The 18,031-nt window shown below is 33.7% G+C and overlaps 2 protein-coding genes and 1 long non-coding RNA gene across 3 annotated transcripts; all 3 read right to left on the bottom strand.

Moving 5' to 3' along the window:
• Window positions 1-657: 657 nt before the first annotated feature.
• LOC122606925 lies at window positions 658-2,290 on the bottom strand. Its single transcript, XM_043779819.1, has 2 exons — window positions 2,218-2,290; window positions 658-1,191 (listed from the first exon to the last, which is right to left on the bottom strand). The coding sequence occupies exon 2, from the start codon at window positions 1,165-1,167 to the stop codon at window positions 772-774; it is 396 nt and encodes a 131-aa protein (XP_043635754.1). The 5' UTR covers window positions 1,168-1,191; window positions 2,218-2,290; the 3' UTR covers window positions 658-771.
• A 3,681-nt stretch (window positions 2,291-5,971) lies between these two features.
• On the bottom strand, window positions 5,972-6,346 carry LOC122608903. The gene has a single exon (XM_043781976.1). The coding sequence runs from the start codon at window positions 6,344-6,346 to the stop codon at window positions 5,972-5,974; it is 375 nt and encodes a 124-aa protein (XP_043637911.1).
• Window positions 6,347-11,952: 5,606 nt separating this feature from the next.
• Window positions 11,953-16,185, bottom strand: LOC122608099. The gene is made up of 4 exons (XR_006325162.1): window positions 16,086-16,185; window positions 15,441-15,729; window positions 14,933-15,029; window positions 11,953-12,634 (listed from the first exon to the last, which is right to left on the bottom strand). It is a non-coding gene; the product is annotated as an uncharacterized LOC122608099 (long non-coding RNA).
• Between the last annotated feature and the right edge of the window lie 1,846 nt (window positions 16,186-18,031).

Below are 18,031 nucleotides of genomic sequence, written 5' to 3'. Positions count from 1 at the left end.
TAGAAAGTGATTGTTGATGAGACAATATTCTCACAGTAAATGATTGTTGGTGAACCAATTATGTGTAAAGCAAATTATTTAGTCACTTGTTAACTTACCATCTTGCGAAAAGATTGATGTTTTATTATGTTGTCTTGTTTGATTTTTACTAGTCATGAACGTGGATTTTGTCAACCAAATAACTCTTGTTTGTGAAGTGTCACATTTTAGGCAAAGTTTATTTGGTACATGTAAAGGCGTGAAGCCGTGAAGCAGTAAAAAGATCACATACTGTTACATTATTGAAGTTTAATTATATTTATAAACTCATGATACAAACACAAACTTGTTATTAGTTGCACAACTCAAAGTATTAACATTATGTTCTGATTTGTGGGCATTTATAGAAACAGTTATCCAAAAATTTGATTTATGCGTTTAACTTTGACTTGATCCATGGCTCCATGCTATTCACATATTTAACCAAAGCTACTATAAAATTATGTGATACAAAATAAGTCACAACTACTGAAATTGTAAATCTTGCATTACATAAAAGTGATAAAATCACCTCCAAAACCATTAGTGTTAAAATTTTAATAATTTCGTATAAAAGACTTAGAGCAATCTTATTGCGTTTCTAGAAGGGAATTCCTGAACTTTTTGGGAAATAAGAAATTGGAAAAAGAACCCAATTTGAGGAGCAGAAATATTTATTTATTTTATATACAGTTATCTTCTAGTGGACTTAATCAAACAACTGTGCTAAAACTACAAATTGACAAACCCAAGTCATCCTGGAGACTTTCTAAGGCGTTGAGCCGTTAGAGTAATGAGAGATCGAAGCTTAGCCACAGCAGAAGTCTTATAGGGCGGGCACTTAGAGAGAGCCAAGTTCAATGACTGAAACGCCTCCTCAAGGTTGCCTGCAGTTAGATATGCAAGCCCATCTTTATACGCTTCATCTGCCCTTCGGGCATCATACAATGCTGAAGGTTTAAGGGTTCCATTATCAATGTTCTTGTTCTTGGGAAGAGGAGCTGGAGAATTCAGAAGCTTTGTTGCCTTAGCATACTCGAGAGAAGAAATAGCTAAATCAATCTCAGTCATTAAACCATCGGGCTTCGAGGGTATAGTCTTAATTGTATCATAGACACTCCAACGGGGAATTCCATCCCCAGAACCCATCTTTGTTGTTCAACGCCGTTTTTGCTAGACGTTTCATCATTCATGGAAATACAAAAGGAACATGAGTTATTATATAGTTTCATAAATCAATTGAGTACATTCTAATCACATTTATTGGTAGATGGGTCGTGTGGTTTTTTGCAAACGGGCCAAAGGATAAGATGATAAAACTTGGCTAAAATGAAAATGGGTCGACAGTCATCCTAAGTGTATTTAAGATTGTTATCATAATAGTATAGTTATCTACACGACTGAGTCAAATCAGCAAAGGATGGATAAACCATTGCCTCTAGAGATAGAGGTCAATGGTTTTTTCCTCATGTCTTGTAAGGCTGTAGGTCCTTTTCTATCTTAGATGGAACCGGAACTGGAAGCAGTCTCTCTTACACCACTACACCGTCGTGGTAGGTTTAAGGTTGTCTACATCTTAACCTCTCCTATACACTGTCAACTGAAAACCTGTGGAAGACGACATTGGGTGCTTACTTTTTTCTATTTACATGAATGAGTCCATTTAAACCTCTAATAATACACTTGGCTCGTTCCGACCCAAACCTAACTTGACCCAATACCCAACCCAGTGCCCACCAAAGAGCTTCACGAAATTTCAGGTTTATACTAAAAAAACCCATCAACTAGCATCAAGGTGTCCTAAGTTCCTCACAAGAATGTCTCACTCCTTAAGTTCGAAATTCACTAGGTATTTATCTTGGGGTGATCAGGGAAAAAGTTCGACAATTATTACATAATACGGTGTACATACGAAGAAGACGATTGTCCTGGTTAACGGGAAAAACCCCTCCATCTACTCAAAAACCAATCAATGGAATCTCATAATACTAAGAGGGTCTAAATTCTAGCTTCAAAGCAGTATACTGTAGCAAAATTTGAGCTCTTGATAACAGTTACAAATTGATGCATAAAAAAGGCTAGAGTAACTAATAACTTACAAAATGTGTGAAATCATAAAGCAAATTTGAGGTAATAAAAGTAATGGATAATTAAATGGAGGTTGAAAATAAAAGTAGAAATCTGAGAAAGTGTACGAACCAAGGCGGTGGCCGGTGCCTGAAGGACCGTTTCCATAAATCTGAGAAAATATATTTATTATATTTTAATTTAGTCCTCATAAATAAATCAATAGTAGCCATTCATTTATATATTTATTTTCAGATTTGGGTTTTGCTAAACCCAGGCACCCAGCCCTTACGATTTCATTTGAGTTTTGTTAATTAGTTATACACTTATTATAAACTTTAAGGATGGACTTTTTATATAAAAAATACATATTTTTTATGCACGTAAAGTGTCGTTTTTAGGACTGTATTTAACATTTTCCTTGAGTTTTAAATGCACGTTGATGACAACTCTTACAGATTGTAGTTAACATTTTCCTAAACTTATAAATAAAGTTTTCATATCATAATACTTATTTTTTTAACGTTCGTTTTTTTGTCAGGGTCTATTCACCCTATATGTGGTCTCTGCACCATATATGTGGTATTTGCACCCACCGGGCAAAATGTCAGGAAAAACCCCCGAATTAATCGTCAAACTGCACGACATCTACAACATTGAATGTCATTTGGGGTAAAATTTGTGCTCCTTGGATTCGAACCCTGGTTGCTCAAGTAACAAACCTTCATTGGAGGTCTGAGATGCTACGGGCTATTAACCCATTAAAAAATATTAATTAAATATATGCAAATAAAATAAAGAAAACCTTATAATCTTAATTTCAAATTTAAAAATATAAACAATAAAATCAAACCGTTAATTTGATACTTTCAAACAACTAATATTAATATAAATTGTTATGTAGCTTGAAAAATTGTTAACTTCTAATTTTGTGTGGATATATGTTTTCAATAATTTATTTATTAATAATTATGAAAAATTAAGAAGCCGTAAGTATAATTACATTAAGTATTCTGTAAGAATTTTTTATGAAAAGTTAAAATGTATTAATTACTTACTTAAAACAAAATTAGTGATTAAAAACAACAAAATATAAATTAATTAAATACATGAGTAGTCCATTGTGCATACATTATGTTGTTCAAAAACGACTTACAATATTTATTATTATGTTTATTTATTTTGATATTTTATACATTCGTTAGTTTCAAAATTAATACATATATTTTTATACGGGGAGATGATATCGATACTATATAATTTAATACAAAAAATATAAATTAGAAATTTCAAACATACAGTATTATAAACAGTTACATACGGACGTTGGATTGGGGTAGAAATATTGAAAGTTATTTTTTAAGTGAGATCAATTGTAACACCCCATTTCTAAACCCATAATATAGAGTGTCACGATCGAATCTAAACAATAATACAAGAGTGCTATCCAAAAATTTCTCTTAATATTTTTACAATCATCGTCATAGCCTAATATAATCCTCAACCTTTATCTTCAACAAATCCATTATGCGTGGAAGCTAGCTAAAAGTCCAGATCTTCTTTCTTTCTTAATACCTACCGCTGGGAAAGAAAAAGTGCGGCTGAGCCAATTGCTCAGTGCGCGGATATAACAAAAACAAAACGAAAGCAATATATTTTTGAACAAATATTATTATGGAACTAAACAATTATTTATAGATAGTGAATGATGAGTAACCTAATAACAAATGAGACATCTATAGCAATGAATCAAAGAAAACTTAGCTGAAATGAACTGAGAGGTCAAAGGGGTATGAACAGTGGGGTCCAAAATTCTAACGCCGGCATATCAAGTATGTTAGATATAACAAACACCGGCCGAAATTCCAACACTTTCTTATCAAGTATGTTAAATACAACAAGTATTGGCCGAAAGGTGCACATAAGACTGCAGATCCATATGTACCAAAGGTGAATGAGGAGTTGGCACACAACCCCAAACACAAACACAAACTAGGGTCAACCCATATGCCCCCTAACACTATTATACGGCCAACGAAGATGAGACGCCGTAGCCGATCACACTGTTACGGAAGTGTCGTGCCATCAGTGCCACAATGACGTCCCTATGGAACCCCTATAGGTGGTTAATAACCCGCATACCCATTGTAGATAATCAAAAAGCTAATGTCAAAGGAACCAATAATTAAGGTTGTCACAATATCAAAGGCACATATAACATGGCAAAAAATGTGCAAATATAGTGCTATTCTAAGACCACTTCTTATAGGAGCCACTTCTTCCCTACTTCTTACCCACTTCTTCCACTATTAATCAGTTTTCTCTCTTCTAGAATACCCCAAGAACACCTCCTTCCTTATACTACCACTTCTTCCCCACTTCTTCACTATTCATTCACTATTTTATTATTTAATTTTTTTTACACAAAATTAAAAAAAAAACACATTTTGTTATAATTAAACACACATTACATTACTTAAAATAAAATACAATACAATAATAAAAAAGACAGTACTGGAAAAAAAAACATGAAATACATAATAATGATACGATTACTCTTCATCATCATCATCTTTGATTGACATTTTTCCTAATCCGCGGTAAGCCATTTTATTGGCCCACCACTTGTCGTATTCTGGGCATTTGACTTCCCACGTTGATTTGTCTTCTCCGCAGTTGTCGTGGTACGATTCTGTCCAAGTGCATTGGTCAGTCAACGTGTGACCGGCCTTAAAAACATTGTCGATCACCCTCTTCACCCTTTTGCTCTCATCCTGCAGAAACTGCAAATATGTCTCTTCGTGTTTCGAGACCTTGCGGCCTGGTGCTTCTATTTCCTGAACGTGTTGGTCGCATTGTTGTCTCTTCTTCCGTATGTAACCCAGGACCCTAGAGAGTTCAGTTTGAAGGAGGATGTCCTCTTTGATATCGGTCATGATTCGTGTTTTCATCTCATCTTCGGTGAGACGAGGTCGGTGAACATTCTTGTTTGATAATGATAAAGCCATTTGGAATGGTGAGTGAGTTAGTAGATGAAACAAGTTTTTAGATTAAACACAAATGGAATGGTGATGAAACTGGTTAATCCTCTGCGTTGGTATTTATAGAGTGACAATGTAGCTGGCCGTTAAGGGACTGGAAATGTAAATATTTTTGAATTTTTGGCAGTTTGAGAGACTGTAATTGTAAATATTTTGAAAGGGACTGTAATTGTAAATATTTTGAAATTTGAACATTGGAGGAGCTTCTTTTACTCTAGCTATAAATACTGCCTCCTTACCAGATATTTCATTTTAAAACTCAAACCTTTATACATCTGCAATGGCTTCTTCATCAAATGCCCCTTACTAAAAACGACCAATGACTGTCGATCAAGTGAATGACAGTGTCATGGCTGATATCCTCGACCACCAAATGTTCAAAGACGAACTTGTTGAAGTTGGTCTAAAACTGCAAGCGAAAAAGAAATGGTGTCACGAACAAATCAAATATATACAAACGGGGCATTGTACTGATCTTGAGTGTCAATACTTTACTTATTTCCAAGGGAAGTTCGACAAGATTCAAGAAGCTGTGGAAGAAATTGCTTGTGCGGTCATCACCTTGAATGAGTTGATCAATAATGCCAAAGCAGTTTATGAGATGAAGATATAAGTAGCCGTTTGTTTAATAATGTGTTTCACAATATATTATGTTGTATGTTTATCTTTATTAAGTTTGTAATGTTTTTAAAATTATGAATAAACTTATTTTCTTATTAAATCATTAAGTAAACTTATTTTATTAAAATACTTAAAAACATTACAATACTTGAAGACAACACACAATGCAAACTGCTAAAACACACTTAATCATATAAGCAAGTTCACTTCATAATCCAGAGCAATTAAAAAGAAACAAAGATAAGTTGCCTGAAGCAGTGCTCGTATCTGAAGCCCCTCCCATGCTTTTCCCGATATATCTGATGCGCTGTTGCATAATATTGCTCATCATCGCCGCCCCTCTCCTGTGAATTCAACTGTGAGCAAATTGCCTCAAACTGTTTGCATTCCTTCCGAATCCTGTTTAAGTGACCTTGCAGTTGAGCCTTGCTTCGTGGTCCTCTAGTGGTCTCCGTGTTGAACATTGCAGTAACGTCGTCCCAAAAGGATATACCGGGATTATTCATTTCACACCTACCCGTAACAGGGTCCGGTCTCCTCAACATCCAACACCTCGACAAACAAAGATCTTCTGATTGAGTCCACACACTTCTAGACATTGTGAATGGAATGATTTATAAAAAATGGTTTATGGAATGTTTTGAGGAAGATAAAATGGTTTGTAGTGATAGAGATTTGTATATTATAGATGGTTGTTATTTGAAATGGTAGTGTGGAAGTGATATAAATAAAAAATGAAAATAAAGAAAAGTAATTTAAAAATGGCTACTAGCCGTTTGTTTCTAAAAATTTGATTTGAAATTGTTTTTTATTCAACAACGGTACACTTTGGGCCCCACAACCAACCAAAGTTGCACGTCTAAACATGTAAGAAACATCTCAGAAGCTAGCCAAGACGCACTCGTGCTAATGGCGTCCTCCCGGTGGTGTGCGTCGGACGCGGGAGGACGCACGTATAAGGACCGGCCTAAGGATACAATAACAAAGAAGCACTAATAAAGATATTGAAATTTATTTTTTAAGTAAGGTCAATTAAAATAAATCTAAAACGAAAATGAAGAAAAAATATTGATTTAAAATAAAAAAAATTTCAAACAAATGAACAAAAATACTGTTATGCGTCTAGCTTACTTGCTTCACTGCAAATAAAAAGATGTCACCTGTTATTTTTTTCCATAAATAGTCATAATTTTTTTTTAATTGAGGAGTATACATTTAATACACTTTGATGATAACTCTTACCGATTGTAGTTAACATTTTCATAAAATTATAAATAAAGTTTTTATATCATAATACTTATTTTTTTTAAAATTCGTTTTTTTGTTAGAACCTGTTCACCCTATACGTAGTCTCTGCACCCACCGGGTAGAATGTCAGGAAAAACCTCTGAATTAATCGCCAAATGGGACGACATCTACGACATAATGTCATATGGGGTAAAATTTGCGCCCCTTGGATTCGAACCCTGGTTGCCCAAAGAACAAACCTTCATTGGAGATATGGGATGTTGCTATTTCAACCCATTGACATCATAGAACTTGTTAAACTTACCATGATACTTATAGAATATTTAATAAAGTACATATAATTTTTCATTTTAAAATTGTATTTAGCATTTTGTTTTCTTATTATATAAAAATAAAATTAATAATTATAAATACGGAAAGTAGGAGTTTCATATGACATACCATATTTTTAAGACACATTATTACGTATATATGATAGTCTAAAAATATAAATATGGTAAGAATTTTTATATGAAAAAACGGTAGCGCCCCCTTATTTTTAAAAATATAAAATATAGATATGGTAAGAAATTTTTATATGTTGCAGCCAACGGTATGTTTTACCTATATATATATATATATATATATATATATATATATCCCCCCTACCTATGTTTAAAAAAAAAAAAAGCACAACTCTCAAACCTTCATCGGTCAATACGAAAAAAAAAAAAAATCAATTTTGCCGATTCTCACACTTGAATTTTCTTCAATCGCAGCTTATATACATATATCTAGGGGTTTAACCGTACGTATAAGAAATTAAATGGGGTGCGTAGCTTCAAAAGTCGTTGATGATAATATGAGTAGATTCAAATTTATTACTATAAAGTTCATGATTTTAATTCAGAAACAAACGAAAGATAAACGAAAAAGATAAAAATTGGATGAACTTAAGATATAAGTCGCCCGACATCTACTTTTTTGATGCATAGAAATACTTGATTAAAATATTGTTTTGAAAACAAAATTAAAGAAATAAAATTTGTTGAGAAATTTAATGAATTTCTTTGTTTGGTAGAGAAATCGAGAAGAAATAAACAAAATTAATAAAACGTAATTCTGGAAAAGTGTACGGCGAAGGCTTTTGATAATCACAAAAGTGATAGAAATCTAAATCATACACACAAAAAATGTGATCCTAATAAATCATTTAACAATATATTGTTATATATTATAAAAATAAAAATACATCTTCCATCTTGTCACTTTCCTTTCATCACCCCATTGTTAACACTATATTCTCGAGTTTTATTTTAAAATGATAGGAAAGGAGAAGAATTGGATAAGGAGAGAAAAGGAAAAAAATTATATATTAAAAAGGCATTCTCGGGTTACATGGAAAACTAATGAAAAGAAAAGAAAATACAAAGTTAATAGTATTGTTGAGTTAGAAAGAAAAGAAAAGAAAGAGAAAAAAGCTATAAATTTACAATTATGTCATTTTCTCTATATAGTTGTCATTAGTTAGGATAAATTGGTAATTATACACATAACTTAAAAACTTTCCATCCAAATCCTCCTAAAAATGGGAGGAAGGTTATTACATCAAAAAGGCAATAGTTTTCTTTTTTTCCTCTTTCTTTTCTTTTGAAAAAGAAACTGAAGAATGCAAATAGAAGTTTTCTAATCTTTTATTTTCCTATCTTTTAAAAAAAAAACTTGAGAATGGAGTGTAAATAAAACCAGATCCCCAACTTCATCACACCCTAAATCTCCGGCGACCCACCACCACTACCCCTTATCTCGAAGGCCGCGGCCCCTCACTTCGGTGATCTTCCCCGTTTTTCTCATCCCTTTACCGATATATGTATATATCATATATGTGTATATATGCGCACTTACAAAAATTTATGTTTTCATGAAAAGGAGTTAAAGAAGGAAGGCAAACGTATGATCAATGATGGACTTTTCATTTGTGTGTTAAATGTGTTTTGCACGTGCTATTTGTATTTATACCTATTTTAGTTTTGGCCTTACTCATTTCTCAGCTATAGACACGGGGAATTATAAGAAAAATTTCACGTACAAATTATATTTATTCTCAAAATGTAGGGAAATCATACTATGAAGTAATCTATTTCCCGAGAAATGGATATCTCTGTGTCTTTGATATCTTTTCTCAACCAAACAAAGAATTTATTTCATTTCTATTTCTTTGAGTCCCTCTACCAAACACACCCTTAGGGTATGTTCTTGAGTTTTTTTTAAAAGGAAAAGGAAAGGATTATGAAGGATATTAAAATTTTTTGTGTTCTTTAGTTTTATTTAAAAGAAGAAGAGAAAAGAAAGGAAAAGATATGGAAGGAGAATTCAATAGATTTTGTTAAGGATATTTTCTTCCCAATTTTGGGATGATTTGAAAGGAAAGAAAATCTACTATTTCTCTTCCATTCATCTCTCTTCTCTTCTTCACTCTTCCTTCATAAAAAAACTCAAGAACACAGGCTTAATATTTGAAAGAAAATTTTGGAATGTTGTCTAGTCAACCTTCCGCCTGCTATTTCAAACAATGTTAAACATTGACCCATTTCAACAGAACTTCATTACCCAAGCTGCCTAACCCGCCAATCCTCAACCTCTAATGGACACTATCAAAAATACGTTTTCATCAAGAGCTAATTGTTTGGAAAATACTTCAACTTGTCATTAAAACTTTTTCTGGGGCTCAAACAAAAAAAAGTTCTATTTAAGGTAATAATACGAGCTAAAATAACTTTAGCCGGTCACTTTTTAATTTTTATTTGATTTAAGATTTAATAAAACAAAAAATATATTGCCATGTCTAAATTTATACACCACGTCAGATCCATTATAGATATATTATATATTATCATCACACATAAATCTAAGGGTGTTCAAACGATCGGGTTTCGGTTTAATAAGGTTAATCGGTTTGGTTTAATCGGGTCTTAAATAAAAATTTAACCAATCAATACTCAATCCAAAAATGTAAACTCCCGATCCAAACCACCCAAAAAACATTCGGTTTTAATGGATTGGGGCTCAATAAATCCGAAAAGGTAAAATGATTCAAAAATTAAACTAAACATATATAACGACTTATCATGGATAGTAAATTAGAACTAAATTTGTAACATATCTTAAGTAAATTAACTACATAAATATAGTGATGGTGTTGTATTCATGATATCATACTACAATTATTCTAGAATACTTGCAGTTTGACTACGCGATATAACCAAGTTCATCAATATTAACTTATCGGGTTTCGGTTTGGGCCCCAAATTTTATTTTTTTTACCCAAAACCAATCCAATACCCGATACTTTTATTCAGTTATAACCAATTAACCAACCAAATCCAAACAACCCAAACCCAATTAACCCAAATTCAATTGGATTAAGCGGTTTTTCGGGTGAAACCAAATAATGAACACCCCTACATAAATCCATATCATTATCATCATCATCAATCTTCTCGAATATGTATCTATATTACTATATCTATACATTAATTGAGTGATCTATTACTTTCAGCAAAACAAAAGCAAATCAATAAGAAGAAAAAAAGGTTCGAAGCTTTCCGATCGATATCTCCACATCCACTCAAATCGATACTTTCCATTGGCTTAGCAGTTTACAATTTCACACTTCACCAGATAAAGCCTTAGCAGTTTACATCCAATCAAATTGATATACACGGCGTGATTTGACTTCAGAACTAGCACTGCCGTCGCCGGAATTTAAGCACGTCGGAACCTTAAATCAAGATGGTGTTGTCGCACCACCTCCGCCACCATCACTTCTCTGACCCATCATCGTCACTTAAAAGTTAACTTCCAAATGAAGGTCTTGATTCCTTAATTTCGATTTAATCTGAGGAAGACTTACAAAACATTGCAAGAACAAGACCATATTTCTAGTTCCAACTCGCCTGCACTTTCACATATCAGAATGCTTGTTGACCCGAATCTGTTGGGTCTTTGTTGCTTGACCCGAAATCCATGTGATATATTAGAATGCTTGTTGACCCGAATTATTATTAGATGTAGTATGGGATACGGTTTTAATTTGGGGAAAAAAAAAGAAAGGAAGAGTGAAAAAGCTTTATCCATGTGATATATTAGTACTCCCTGTACCATCAAAAGTGTCCTAATTTGAATTTTTAAAGTTCTTTTCTATAAACTTTGACCACAAATATATATTTTTGTATTTTATAAAATTTGATGAAAATTATACAATGAAAACACGTCTAAAACACAATCACTTCATATAACTTTCATCAAGTATTATCTAACACAAACAAAATCATTAAAGGTCAAAGTTAGAAAAGTTAGATTTTGAAAATTCAAAATGTGACACTTTTAATGAGACGGAGGGAGTATATTTTAAGTAGATCTACATGGCTATTGACGTGGAAATCATTTTTTAAAATTATGGGCGTAACCAGCTAATAATTGTCCACATAAGCATAAATCGGTCGCGGCCCCATAATAGCTATTTTAGCCGTTTTTATTACCTCAAATAGAACTTTTTTTTGTTCGAGCCTCAGAAAAAGTTTAAGCGACAAGTTGAGGGACTTTCCAAGTAATTAGTCCTTTCATCAAAGACTATAATCTTACTTCATCTCCTCGGGGCCATGGACAAAGTCATTTAGAACCAATGGGCTTAGTCTCAAACAGAGGCGTAAAGATCCATGCTGTTACAGGCTTGACATACCGGAGCATGGGTGTAACTATTATCTTCATGGGTCAGACAACTCGTTTCTGAACCACACTTACAAGTTATAACCACCACTCAAGTGTTCTGACATTTTAACTTATCTACTAAAAACCAATAACTTTCAAAAGTTGAGGCTCAACCCTTTGAAGTGTTTACAGTAAGTCAGCACAAACTTAACAGGATTATATCTGTATCATGAAGGGTCAAAACATTGAAAACTATGGGAATAAATCATAATTAACCCCAAACTATATAGATCAAATGGGCGAGAAGTCTTCAATAGTCTAATTTCAGTCCATAAATCTCATAAATTGTTTAAAACTAGACAAGTAAATACTTGTTGGTCAACCAAACTTCATAACGACTGTTACGACGTACACTAAAATTCACCTGGATAAAGATGAACCTATTTGCTTTTCCAAAATAAACAAGTACCCAATGGACCTGTTACTCACAGCACCAATTTGCCAGTATAAAATAGCAACATATACGACATACCATCCTCAGTCAAGAAAATGGAGGTAGGAGATCCTGGTGATGGTGGAGCTTGCTTTAACAAAGAAGCATGCCGACCAGCTTTGAGAACAGCATCCGGGTCAGCAGCAGACAATATTTCCACATGATCAAGGCCTATCTGTCTTTCTCTGTATCAACTCTAAATTCTCCTGAAGAACTTCGATCTCGCCAAATGGTAGTCTTGGATCCAACGCTTGCACGCCAAGTGCCATGACCTCATTCTTCTTAAACCTCAAGAAAGGCATGCATTGTTTGCTTGAAATTTCAGTTCTGGCCAATTGCACTTTGCTGTAATGCTTGTAGTATCTCCTGATCAGATGCAAATATACAATTTTATGCATAGGATTTCTGCATTATTGAATCACCATCAGGCGAGTCATCTACGGTGTCCCAAAATCCACTGTTAAATACAATCATTAAGTTAGTTAAACATGAGAGGAATAAAAAAAAAAAGCATGAATGCATGATGAATTATAAATAATGCATAACTAGATATTGTTAAATTAGTTCTAAATTCCAACATAATGCCAAATGTCTCAACACAAAACCAAACCTTCTGCTCTAAATGCCAAAACATGAGCCTGAATGCAAAGAAACAACCCTCACACGATATATCTGAATGCAGAACACAAAGATATGAACACCATACTACTTAAAAGATAGCATCAAAGTGTCTAAGACCATCATTCATGCCATTCAAAATTTTAATAAACACTCGAATAATAATGTATCCTCACAAAGAAAAATAAGAAACACACTTGTTTATTTATTATTTTTAACATTTGGCAATCTGGTTTCTAACTGTTTTTTTGTGTGATATCGTCTAGCCTTTTTTGCATCACAACCATCATAATATGCTTACACTCAAAATTGCTATAGAATACATTAAAAAGAACCTAAATCATAAATTAAAAAGTATCACATCTAATCTAATATATCTTAGTAGAAGATATGTACACCTTACATATAAGCTTCAATAACATACACATTAATTTCAATAGATATCAAAAAAAAAGGTATCACATCTGTCAGAGTAAAATACTTAATTGATTCAATTTCAAAATGATCAGAAGTTAAATTCTAAAATTAAAATTACATGTTACAAAATTAAAACAAGATCAGAGCTTAAATAGATAAATTCATTGTGAAGATTACCTAATAGATGTAGCTTGATCGGAGCTTCAATTGGAAAATTAATTCCTCTTTACAATAAAAAAAAAACGATTAATTGCTAAAATATCAACCAGTTGGACGGAAATTTGGTCTGAGAACGGAGATTTGGACCGTAATCAAAGATTTGAACCTAGATAGGGTATGGTAAGCGATCGGATTAAACGGCAGAGAAAAGGAAAAATTAATCGGAGAACAGGTCAAGCAATCGGAGTTAACACCGGAGAAAAGAAGGTGATCGAAAAATAGAAGAAGGCGACTGATTTGGGGGAGGAGAAAGGAAGAAGATGACCAGAGAGTACCGATGTGTGTGAGGATTGATGGAAGTGAAGAGTTTAGGATAAAAGTACGTAATTACCCTCTCACATGAAACCGGAGGCGCGCGTTATGTCTACAAAACCTAATCTGAGCCATCGAAATTTGATGATCCAACGGCCAGGGAGTGTCCCTAGTGTCCCTAGATTAACAAGTGTCCCTTAATTAACTTTTACCTATATATATATATATATATACAGGTTTTACCAAACATATAAAAGAGAAAGGCGGACGACTTGTAGATCTTATTTTAATATAAAAAAAGTTAACTTAGCATGACTTATATGCACAATTCCCATCTGTTCCATCAGAACCGGTATATTTGAAAGCCAAACCTGGTTGTAAATACTTGTTTACAATATAACTTGTCGAGACAAGGCCACATTCGAACTAAACTTGTTCGAATGTGTTTAGGCAGAACAGTTAAAACCATTACCAGAGCATCATCTACTCACCCCAAATCAACCCGTGGATAAGCAAGTGACTCAAAACTCACGCTAACCGAATGATGGACCATGTGTTTCAACCTATTTGTTTGACTATTATATAACTTGTCGAGACAAGGCCACATTCGAACTAAACTTGTTCGAATGTGTTTAGGCAGAACAGTTAAAACCATTACCAGAGCATCATCTACTCACCCCAAATCAACCCGTGGATAAGCAAGTGACTCAAAACTCACGCTAACCGAATGATGGACCATGTGTTTCAACCTATTTGTTTGACTATTATATAACTTGTCGAGACAAGGCCACATTCGAACTAAACTTGTTCGAATGTGTTTAGGCAGAACAGTTAAAACCATTACCAGAGCATCATCTACTCACCCCAAATCGACCCGTGGATAAGCAAGTGACTCAAAACTCACGCTAACCGAATGATGGACCATGTGTTTCAACCTATCTGTTTGACTATTACGTATTTGTTGTTTATTAATGGGTTACATACATTTGAATCTTTCTTTTTTTTTTCTGTAACATTTCCACTTGACAATGAGTGCTTTTTGTTGCCATTAATTATATATTTTCCATAAATACTGTTATGATTCATCCTAGAATTTCACCAATTAGTACTCAGATACGTTTTAACTCACTACCCAAAACCACCTTTTACTACCAGTGTGACCCATAAATACAACTTCCAATTTCAAGCCATATGACATTGTCTACATAAGCAAGGGAAATCAAAACAAAAAAGCTAAAACGAATCATACCTCAAGTTTGCTGATAATTTCTTGTATTTTTGTGACTGAATAGTGGAAAAAATGTGTTGACAGATCAATGTCCAATACAAACTGGTTACTATTCATCCTGAAATTTCACCGGTTAGTACCCAAATATGTTTTGACTCACTACCCAACCCGCCATTTTACTACCCATAAGACCTATAAACACAACTCCCAATCTCAAGCCATGTACCATTATCCACATAAGCAAGGGAAATCAAAACAAAAAATCTAAAATGAATAATACCTCAAGTTTACTATTAGCCACCAATAGGTTACAATACACCGAGCTCGTCATTAATAAATCGACAAATTAAAAATATTTATTAATTTCCATCTTTGAAGTTACCTTGCTATATGCTGTCTAAATTTGTTAATGTCTTAATAGAGATCTCTTAAACATAACTCTTTTAATTGCACAATCTGGATCTTTGAATTAAAAATAAGTACAGGAGAACACATACGGCCCGTTCCTATTTAAGTTTGATTTCATTACCTGTCTGCTTAGGACAAAACACACAACCCATATCCAGCTTCCAGCCATGCCTACATAAATGACACAGATTTGCCCCTGTAGTTGATATGAACTACTACCTCAATTTGCAAACTTTAAATGGCTTGAACTCTAAATATAAGCATTCCATAAATCCCCATATTTACAAAATCAAAGTCATCTCCTTTACCCATGAACAGAACACAGGAGACTTTCTAAAACCATCTTTTTGAGTCCCATTTTCGTGATGGACATCCCAATTAACAACCAACACCTGCTTGATACCCGCTTCCTGAACAAAAAAGTAAGAAAATTATATCCAATTCATGTTTTAAAAAACAAAATCTATGTATCAAACGATATAAAACACAATTAGCTCTCACTTTTCGGTTTATAAGAAAGTTTGTCGCAATAGCCACATTATTTAAAAGACAGAACCCCATCGGTTTATTTGTTTCGGCATGGTGGCGAGGAGGTCGAACAACTAAAGGGAGAATTTAATTCCCTTGTTGCGCAAAAGAAAGGTACATGACTACATGAGTTATGAGGAAACATTATTGAGATTGGTTGTACAAATGTAGGAAAAAATATAAAAAAGAAGGCAGTTATACAAGGCTAATGTGAATGTCTTTAGAAGTTAGAACTGACCAGCCGTTGTTTGTTGCTCACGTAGAAAACGACCTATCTCCCATAAAGACCAACTCTTTATAGACTGTCGATCATCAGAAGCAACCATGGCAACCTACCACACCTGATAAGAGGAAACGTTGTATAGGGTTGTTTTTTGTATGGATTATGAAAAAAAAAAACATAATCAATCTACGGAGCTTGCATCCTCATACTCATACGCAGAAAGAAAATAAATTTACTGAAGAATCTGTACACTACATCACCCTACAATAAACATCTCTAGAGTGTACTCAAGAACACAATTACCTCCTATCATATGTCTCAGGGACCGAGAGTTGCCTTTCAGGGACAGATGGGTGTCAATTGAGCCAGGGGTTGTTATGAGAGCATAGGACCCATTAACAAAGATGCCAGTGACTAACATGAGGATGATGTATACAAGCATTGATGTGTGTCAATAGTATCGGTAGAAGTATAGTGCAGGAATAGCACAATACATGGAAACTTGTTGCGTAATAACTGTAGCATTCAATCTTGCGGAATTACGAAGTATATAGATTTTTTACAGACTCGACCGATCAGTACTCCCCATCTATGGGCGCAAATTATAGAAATACGAAGTTTAGTACACAATGTATCATCCAATTAACATGACCGAACAGTAAAAGTGGCAATTTCAACCTATCCGTATATGAAAAGATTGATTTTGCCTAATATTTTCTCTCTTACACATAAAGTAAGTATAAAAAAGGTAAGCTTTTCATGAAACATGAGCATATGGGTTGTGTCAAACAGGTTGTAACTTGAAAGTGACCTCAAGCGTATGGAAAGCCTCTCAGATTGTAACTTGACGCAAAGTTATTGAAAGCAAGGATCAATTACTGTTGTGAAGTGAATACGAAGATGCAATCCAAGAAAATCTGGTTGCTTACAACAATGACTTTTAGCAAATATGTTTTATCTACAGAAACACATATATAAGGAACTATTTTCCCTTCCCAATATTTGCCCCTTCTCTATTTTAAAGTAGTTTAGGCCATGGGTGTTCATTCAAATTCTGCATCCTACAACTACCAAACACTACTTTAATAAATGCCTAAATATGAAATCAGAATAAAATAAGAAATCTCAAAAAGAAACCAATGTAAATCAAAAATCACCAACTTTTAGCATAATACTAAAAGATTATATAACCAAAAAATAGTAAAATTACAAACTTTAACTACTTAATAATTCAAGAAACCTAATATTTTGATACAGTTGAATGAGTTTTCATTGACTGAATTTACTAACCTGGTGGAACCGTTGGTGGTTAGCCGGAGCATGGTTGCTGGCCAGAAGGATGATGGCTGATCGGAGGGGCGGACTGAGTTGTTGGGCTGGTGCCCTGGTGGCAGTGATAGCATGTGATATGGGTAGTTATGTAGTGTAGACAAAGAAGTTAACATATTCTTTTTCAACTCCCAAAAGATTTTAGATTCAAGCCCCTCTCCATTCCAAAATCCCAACCGTAAATTATCATTTACTGCCTTCACCTTTCACATGCCAACCTTTTCCCTTTAAAGTCATCACATTTAACACAGGCAACCTTTCGACTTACAAACCGACTTTACAAAGCCAAACTAATAACCCTCAACTAATTAACCTATTAATTACCCACAACTAATTAACCTATTAATTACTATCCAAATATCAATGCATTCATAACACAATCAATTGCAAGAAATATAATTCACGAATAAACAGATATAGTAACATCATTAGTAAAGAAGATCGTTAACTAATCATATTAATGAAGTGCTAAAGAAGCAACTTTCATTCTACTTTAGTATATATATAGATATAGATAGATATAGATATAGATATAGATAGATAGATATGGATATAGATAAATATAGATAATTACTGTTAACTAATAACAAGAAAAAATAAAAATGGACAAGACGAATGTGAAAACTTACGCG

This window comes from Erigeron canadensis, chromosome 7 (genome assembly GCF_010389155.1).
Source record: "Erigeron canadensis isolate Cc75 chromosome 7, C_canadensis_v1, whole genome shotgun sequence".
NCBI classification, from domain to species: Eukaryota; Viridiplantae; Streptophyta; class Magnoliopsida; order Asterales; family Asteraceae; genus Erigeron; species Erigeron canadensis.
This window is presented reverse-complemented; position numbering and strand designations above follow the sequence as displayed.

Excerpts from the sequence above, each read along its gene's own strand:
- LOC122606925 (XM_043779819.1), bottom strand. The coding sequence starts at position 1,167 with ATGGGTTCTGGGGATGGAATTCCCCGTTGGAGTGTCTATGATACAATT.
- LOC122608903 (XM_043781976.1), bottom strand. The coding sequence starts at position 6,346 with ATGTCTAGAAGTGTGTGGACTCAATCAGAAGATCTTTGTTTGTCGAGG.